The 8,308-nt window shown below is 48.0% G+C and overlaps 1 protein-coding gene across 1 annotated transcript; it reads right to left on the minus strand.

The window, feature by feature from the left end:
- Window positions 1-816: 816 nt before the first annotated feature.
- On the minus strand, window positions 817-2,445 carry ID3 (inhibitor of DNA binding 3). Its single transcript, XM_082615554.1, has 3 exons — window positions 2,055-2,445; window positions 1,858-1,940; window positions 817-1,305 (listed from the first exon to the last, which is right to left on the minus strand). Exons 1-2 carry the CDS (start codon window positions 2,352-2,354, stop codon window positions 1,881-1,883), a joined length of 360 nt encoding a protein of 119 aa, XP_082471680.1. The 5' UTR covers window positions 2,355-2,445; the 3' UTR covers window positions 817-1,305; window positions 1,858-1,880.
- Window positions 2,446-8,308: the final 5,863 nt, after the last annotated feature.

Consider the following 8,308-nt stretch of genomic DNA (forward strand, 5'->3'; position numbering starts at 1 on the left):
GTGTGAACCTGGCTCCAACCCATTATCCATGAGCCTCAATTTTTCCATTTCTGAAATAGGGCTAAAGATGCTTACAGAATAGGCTCCCAATGGAGATACGAGGAGGATATACCAGAAATAAGGGCTGTAGGGCCTCTTCCTCAAATTCCCAGTCTAGGCTCAGAGTCTTCGACTACCTGGTGGTAGAGGGATTTGTTCCCATATTTCCCAACCAGCACCAAAATCCTGATCAGACTGGCTGAGGATTTGAGGGAAGAGACCCGTCTCCTATTTTCTCCAACTTTGAAAGCCCAAGAGAAAATTAAAACAGAGAACGTGAAAAGGGAAATGAAACCAAGCCCAATGATCCATTTATTCAATTCTGAAATGGGTCTATCAACCACCAACCCTGCCTGGGCACCAGGTGAGGCTTCTCTTCCACATCCCCTGCTAGAAAGACATCATGAATAATTAATGGCATTGAAGAAGACAGCCATCTGCTAGTTAGCAAAACAGCTCTCAAAATACCTAAGAACTGAGACTCAGGAGACCCGATTTCTATCCTGAGCCCCCAACTTGCTGGGTGAGCTTGTGCCAGTCACTTCCCTTCTCCAGTCTTCCCTCACTTGTTAAATGAGACAGGACAAGGCTCTTCTTTGCACCCAATGGATGTGGGGCTCCCCCCCTTCCCCGGCCTTAGCTGGGTATTCTCCCATCTCCCTTTTAAGGGAATAAGCAAGTTTGCTTTTCCCAAGCTCCAAGACATTAATTTAGTCCCCCTAAATTCAGTCTTGTGAGAAAGTGTTAGCACTTACGGAATCAAATTACATACACAAGTGTTTAAAAACCGTTTATTATGCAAAATGTTAACTTTTATAAAAAGTTTAATATACATCGCATGGTTACAGAAAGTCACCTTCCTGCAAAAAAGGTACAAAAGCTAAATACTCTATTATAGAGTTCATAATCAGGGCAACAGAGCCTTTCTCCAAGGAGACCAGAAGACCAGCTCTACCGCTGCCTTGCCAGAGTTTGGAGAGCAGCCAGCCCCGCCCCCCATACACCTCCACACACTGAAAGACAGTCTTTAAACTTGGGGGTGGGGTGAGGGCTGGGGGAGGTTGCCCAGCTGGTGCCCAGAGCTAGCTCTGGCTCTTTAGGCCACCCAAGTTCACAGTCCTTCGCTCCCGGGCGCAGGTCCAGCCTCGAGGCAGGGGTTTGGGGAAGTCAAGTGGGCAGGGCGAGGTTGGGGCCCATCCATGCCCTCGGGCTTCCGGCCGTAGAGGGTCCCGGGTCCCAGGCGGAACGGGCGCCAGCACCTGCGTTCTGGGCGGGGGAGGAAAGAAGACCAGGGAGCCGTCAGTTTCCGCCGAGCGCGCCGAGGCGGGGGCCGGCCGCAGACTGGCCGGCGCCAAGGAGGAAACTTGGTCTCTACCTCCAGCTGATAACTCCGCGCCCCACGCTGCCCCCACCCAGTTGGCGCCAAAGGACTACAGGCGGAGCTTGCACCATCCCTCCCTCTTGGAATTAACACTAGCTGGGAGGGGGCTGAGGAAAACACGGATCCTTTAAGGACTTCAAGCAACAAACAGACTGGCTACTTTATTTAGTCGGACCCGCGCCTACTTTCTCACGTCTTTGGCCACTAGGGAAGGCAGGGACACCGTGTGTTTAAGGTTGAAACGAACACTGGATGGGAATTGGTTCCGTCATTCATTTGATGTGACCACGGGCAAGTCACTTGCACCTCTCTGGACTCGGTTTGCCTAAACCGAGGGGGCGCGGTAATCCCTTAAAAGGCCTACCAACTCCAGGATTTGCCACTTAAGCACCAGCTGCTCCCCTTCCCCGCTCCCGGGAGAAGGCGTGGATACTCACCTGGAGGCGCCAGGACGTCCAGGTCAGTGGCAGAAGCTCCTTTGGTCGTTGGAGATCACAAGTTCCGGAGCAAGCTCGGCTGTCTGAGAGAAGGAAAACGGGAGAGTTATGCACGACGCTAGGAAGTTCTAGGGGTCCCGCAGCATCCCAGCCCTGGAGCTCAGCCCCGCCCCTGCTCCAAGCACGCCCACACGCACCTGGATGGGAAGATGCGGGCCGTCTGGGGGTCCAGGAGCGGGCTCGGCCAGGACCACCTGAAGGTCGAGGATGTAGTCGATGACGCGCTGCAGGATTTCCACCTGGCTAAGCTGAGTGCCTCGCGGGACTCCGGGTACCAGTTCCCGCAGACGCGAGTAGCAGTGGTTCATGTCGTCAAGCAGGCTCAGCGGCTCCTCAGCTGCCGGGCTCTTGCCGCGGCCCCGCGCGATGGCCAGGCTGCGTTCCGACAGGCAGCACACCGCCTCGTAGCAGCCGCGCACCGGGCTCAGCGCCTTCATATTGAGGAATGAGGTTGGAAGTGCCGAAAGAAGCAAAAAGCCAAAGAATCCCTTGAGCAGCTAGCAACGCGCGCACTCTCACGGAGGTCCGCAGTTATAGAGCCCGCCTGGAAGGCACGCCCCTTTATGCAAAACAGCCCGCCTTGGCCCCGCCTCCGTCGACCCTGGGCGTTCACAGCCCGGGTAAATTGCAAACAGGCTTCCTCTGGCGGGTCTGACGCCGAATACCGCGGAGCCGCGGATTCAAAGAATGAGGAAGCGCTGATACAGAGGAGAGGCGGGCCTCTTTGCCAGAAAGGATTTAAAAAATCACTTAAAATCATTAACTTTAAGAATTTGCCTTTTCCTGGCAGCGCCCCAGATCTTAGAGCTCCCCTGCCCCCTGCCAGTCCACCCACAGCCCAACACTGGTTCGAACTCACAGTCCTCCGAGGTCGTAAATCCCCGAACAGCAAAGAAGCTTTTTTTTTTTTTTTTGGTAAGCAAAAGATTTTTCAAGGGAAACTTGTAAGGAATTAGTGCCGCCTTGTTCCCCAATTTGCTGTTCGTCTGACCTCCAGACTCACTGGCGTCAGGAATTATCTTGTGACCAGAGGGGAAAAAAATTAATTGCGGTGAAGCTGAGGTTACAATGAAGAAAACAGATTTGGGCTAGGCGCTGAGATTGCAGAAGGAGGAGGGGAAGGGGGTTTGAGCAAAGAACACTATTTATTTGAGCAACAGGGGGAAAGAAAAAAAAAAGAAAGAAAGCAGCCTGAATCGTGCTTTTTGCATGGGGAAGGAAGAGAGCTCCCATTCTCTGGCCCCATGCACTCCATAAGGAGCCAAATATATGCCCAGTTATATTTTGGAAGCGAGTTTGATTAGAATTTTGGACAGGGTTTTGAGTTGGGGTGCAGAAGGGATGATTTCTAAATAACCTTTTTAGGAGTTCCCGTTAGGTCAGCAAATCTCTTTTAACTCTCACTTCTCCCTTCCCCCATTCTCCACACACCTCTATGCGGAAAACAATAGTTTGGTAATTTCATCACTCTATTGTCTATCCCTCTCTGCTATGGAAGGGCAGGCCACCTGGACTGGATTATTCTTAGCCTTGCTGAAATGGCTCCAGCTCTATCTGAGAGTCCAGGAAAGGGACCACGGGACAGGCAAGTAAGCCCCGTATCGCAACGGGACATTGCATTCAGTATTCTTTGCTTGTCATCTTGTCATTTCCAAGGACTTTTGGGATTCTGCAGCCTCAGAATGCTGGTTTCCATCATGGAACTGGCCAGGTGGGATCCCCCAATGGTTGCTTCCTTAATCAGTCAGTTGGTAAATATTTATGGAGTCGCTTCACATAAAACAGTGGCTCCTGCTCTCAAGAATCTCACAATTTGGGGAGACAAGATTAACACAGGAAACAATTAAGAGTTCTATAGTATGTGGCACTGATTAACAGGACAATGGGAGCTCAGAGCTAGGAGAGTCTCAAAATAGTCATAGTAAAAAGGACACTGGACTGGGAATTAGGAATCCTAGCTTCAACATACCAGCCTTGCCAATAATTTGTCATGTGATCTTGAATAAGCCCAGGTACCCTGGCCTTAGTCGCCTTGTGAACAAAATGGGGAAATGGTGCTAAATGATTATTTAAAATCCTTTCCAGCTCTAGAAGTCTAATGCTTTATGAAATTTGGACAGGCAGGTGTGGGATGGTAAAGGGTACAGAAAGGAGTTATAAAATATTTCCAAGGTCACACCACAAGTAATGATAGAGCCAACCCTGGATCCTTGTTCTTTGCTGTCATACCACAGGACTCTGTGTCCCAAGAAAGAGTCGAAAGACTTCTTCCTGAAATATAAACGTTTTCCAGGACAGCCTCTTTGGTATAAGAAAATATCCCATGAATGGACAGATCAGTCTATATAGGCCACAGATGTCAAGTGAAGAGCATGCCAGCTATTTGGTCTTGGGAAGGGAATATAGTGGCTATGTGGACTCCTGAATGACCAAATAGAAAACACTTTTCTGTCACGCAGACTTCCGTGTTTGTGCACAATAGTCAAGCCCAGGTCCTGGAAAATATCATAGCCTTCAGAGCTAGGCAGATTTATGTTCAAATTCCCATTCTTTTTTACTAATAATGTGAACTTTGGGTAAGTCACCTCTGTGCCTCAATTTTCCAATTTATAAAATGGAGCTAACTAGACCTACCTCATTCCTTCAACAAATAATCACTAAACGCCTCTTCTCTGCAAGGCGCTTGACATACTCTCTCCCTCACATCCATTAGTCTCCTTGGTGCCCGAGGACCCAGCAAGTGGCCGGTTGAGTGGTCTGTGCTCAGTCCACAGGACCACACAGATTCCCCTCTCTCCTTTTGCCTCCCCCATTACTACCCACTGCTGCCTCAGGCTTGTGCAGCCATTTGCAAAGCACCTTCACATTATCTCCCAAGATGCTTTCAGGGTGAAATGCCCATGAGCTGGGTGACATAGGCAGGAGAGGGATGCCGGGATCAGCAAGCAGAATTCTGACCTGGTCATGTCAGTAACTTGCAATGTGGCCTTGGAAGAATTTCTTTCCTTCCTGGGCTTCATTTTCTGTAAAATTGAGGGAGGGGGTAACAAATGACCTCTAAGGGTGCTCTCCAATGTAAGAATCTAATTCTGAAAGAAATGGGTTACGGTTGAGAACACTGAATAAAGTTTGAGCCCAAAAGACTTCTTTTTCCCAACAGCGGACTGGAGGGCTAGCTCAGGCCTTCTGCAACTTGTTTAGCGGTGGTGGGGCCTCAGTCTCTTATTCCAAATGCCTCTGAACTTTCTGTTCCCAGTTCTGCTCCTTTTACCAGCTTTTTCCCCCCTCTTGCATTTTTTATTTTTATGAAAGGATGTCATTAAGGCTTTTGTCTGCGCTGTTTTTGTTTCAGAACTTTTCTCACAATCCTATTTTTTGTTGAGGAATCCGCTCCTTTGCCCAGCTGTGGGTCCCGGTCCCACAGCTGTGTTGATCTAAGACTCAGCCCCAGACAGCCTGGCGCCAGGGTGGGACGTCATGCGTTCACACAGGGATGCGTGTCCCAGGCAACCTTTCCTCGGGCAGTCACCGGCCGGCGACTGCCGTCCCCACCAATGAGCGTCCGACACCCGAGAAAGGGGAGGGGTCTGCGCCGCCCCGACCCGCAAGCGGCTTGTGAGTTGCAGATGCTGAGAACTTGATAACGTTCCTTGAATTGGGGCCCTTTAAAGTCTTTTTTCCTTCTCTCTATCTCTTTTAGTTCTTTCTTTTCTTTCTTTTGTTTATTCTCTTTCTTGCCACCGTCTGCCTTTATCTATATATGTTTATAAGTTTTCGTCTTCTTCCTTTTTTAACTATCTCCTCCCAGTGTCAGGAATCATTTTGTAAGCATTTCCAGGAACTGAATCTTTCTTTGCCAAAATTTTAAAAAAAAGAAGAAGAAGAAGAAGAAGAAAAGGAAAAAAAGTCAGTGTTGTGCTCTCTGATTTTTTTAAGAGTTGGCAGAACTATTAAGTTATACTGCTTTGTCTTTAAAATTTTGAAAAGTGGTCGGGGGTCTCTGAGCTGTCGATTTCAAAGCCAAAGTAATGATGATGAGAATTGCAGATGTCTTTTTGCCTAAACTGAGCTTCTATCTATTTGTCTACCTTTCTATTTTTTGCCATTAATGTTGAAAGTGGGGATCAAGGGAACTTCCAAATCTTGCCCAAGGTTACTCTGGATGTCAGTTGCTGACCTGTAGCCAGGACCCAGAACTCCCCCTCATTTGGCTTCCTGTCCATTCTGCCCTCTAACTCTCCTTAGCATTAGGGTGGTCTGCTGTAGTCTCAGGACATCCCCAGATGCTGCATTTTTTAATATGTAACTGTTTGCTCACAAAGTACATGTAAAGGTGTGCGGAGGACTTCCCAGCCATACGCTTAGAACATACCCCTTCTCCTCCTCCAAGCAAGGCTAGACCTCAAACTACTGCTTGAGACTCATGTGATACAAGAAGAGCACGGGGAATTCAGAATCAAGGCTCAAACCCTTGGATGGACTACTTATTCGTCCCTCTGCCTCAGTTGTCTCCTTGTAAAATGGGGTGAAAAATAATATCCACCGACCTTATTTACAGCTGGGAGGATCAAGAGGACAAGGGATGGAAAGTGCTGTAGTAACCAATTTGTTATTTTCATGTGCTATGATATGATGTAGCCCCTAGTGAGTGAGATAGGTGGTACCAAGGGAGCTTAATGGTTCCTGCTGAGTCTGGTCTCAGGAACATGTGAAATACTGCAGAGGGGACTATGGTGAGCATCTGGATCTAAGGCATGAGTCCTTATAGGAATGGGGATTTCAGGGGTCTCCAAGATGGGCTACTCTACAGTTCAGAGGACTTGGTGCCGCCACTGCCGCCGCCACCACCACCATCATCATCATCATCCGTCATTGAATCTTAACTATTTGCCAGGTCCCACTTGCCTTCTCATACATTATCTCATTGACCCATTTTACGCACCAGGAGACTGAGGCTCAGAGAGGTTAATGTGCTTGCCCACAGTCACATGCTAATAAGTTTCAGATCTAAGATTTGCACCCAGGTCTGCCCGTCTCAAAACTTTTATCTTTCTGTGTTTATGCTTTTCCTTCTGCCCTTTCAAGGGACCTCCTAGGAAGGTAGTTTGGACCTGAGAGGGTTTTATTCCACCGGATAGAGAAAAGCAAGGGGGAGCGTGCATTAGGTTGGAAGACAGACACTAAGGTATTAGGAAATGTCTTCTAAGTAGAGAGACTCAGAGAGCATTGGAAATTTCTTGGAAAAAAATTTCCCCCCTAAAAAACCTTCCTGTCCATGCTTTCAGGGATGTTTATTCTTAAACAAAGTGCAGGCTGACTACTCCTGTTTTTAGGAGTCAACTTGGGAGTTGAGTTTCCTCCCTCTCTCCTTCTTTCAACCCAAAGCCAGACTAGCTTGGTCCAGCCATACCACCCTGAAGTTAACTAACCCCTTATGTCAGCAGGTAGGCAGTGACCATGGGATGTCCAGGGGCTGGCTTGGCATCTGGGGTGTGTGTGGGTGGACAACCACAGGAAAGTAGGAAAAGAGTTTGTTTTCTGAGAACCTATCTTGTGCTGCTGCTTTATAAATTCTGTCTTATATGATCTTCTCTAGAGTCTTTTGGGGGTAGATATCATGACAAAGGTATTGAGGTCATAGAGATTTGTCCACAGAGCTAGCAGGCACAAAACTCCAATAATCAAAATTTGAACTCAAGCCTGTGGCTCAAACACTGGTGCATACAAGGATGGAGACAAACATTCAAACTGCACACAGCGTCCAGACACACAAGGACTAGTTTCCTCACCCTCGCATTTCTAGGCTAATGAGGACAGACAGGGACAACCTCATTTCCCTGTTAAGAAAAGTTTGGAACTTCTAGACTTTGCAGAGCATCAGTAAGTTATGTAGGAGTTTAACTCTGATTTAACAAATACAAAAAGGCAAAGAATATGTTGCAGAGGTTTTGCTATTTCTGAAGCACTTTGATTCATGGTTTCATTGAACACTTCCAACCACCATATGGGACTTATAGCTCACCTGCTTTGTAATCATGTCATATCTGTCTTCCTGGTCTCAGTATCCCTCACAGTGCCTGGCACAGAGTGGGCAATTAGTAAAGATGTACTGAATTAAGTTCCACCCCAGTAATCACTTTTGGGAGACCACTTAGGGGATGTTCTTAGTCACAGACAGAGGCTGACAGTTGGATTTGGGCTCCCACTAATGGGGTTCAGGAAAGGCTTTAGAAAGATGATGGAATCCAAGGCAAGAAAAGATGAAGGCAAAAAAAAAAGGCCTTGAAAAGCAACATTCACCCTGCTCAGATATTGTCTTGTGTTGGCCTAGATCCCAGCAGCAGTTCAAAAGCTGCGAGGGTAGATATGGGAGGGATCCGGCCTGGGGACA

The sequence above is a fragment of the Mesoplodon mirus genome, assembly GCF_964341445.2.
Source record: "Mesoplodon mirus genome assembly, chromosome: 3".
Taxonomy (NCBI): domain Eukaryota; kingdom Metazoa; phylum Chordata; class Mammalia; order Artiodactyla; family Ziphiidae; genus Mesoplodon; species Mesoplodon mirus.

Bases quoted from the DNA above. Each gene is read 5' to 3' on its own strand.
- ID3 (XM_082615554.1), bottom strand. From the start codon at position 2,354: ATGAAGGCGCTGAGCCCGGTGCGCGGCTGCTACGAGGCGGTGTGCTGC. The intron at 1,941-2,054 runs GTGCGTGTGGGC...TCCTTCTCTCAG, and splicing joins GCCCGCATCTTCCCATCCAG to ACAGCCGAGCTTGCTCCGGA.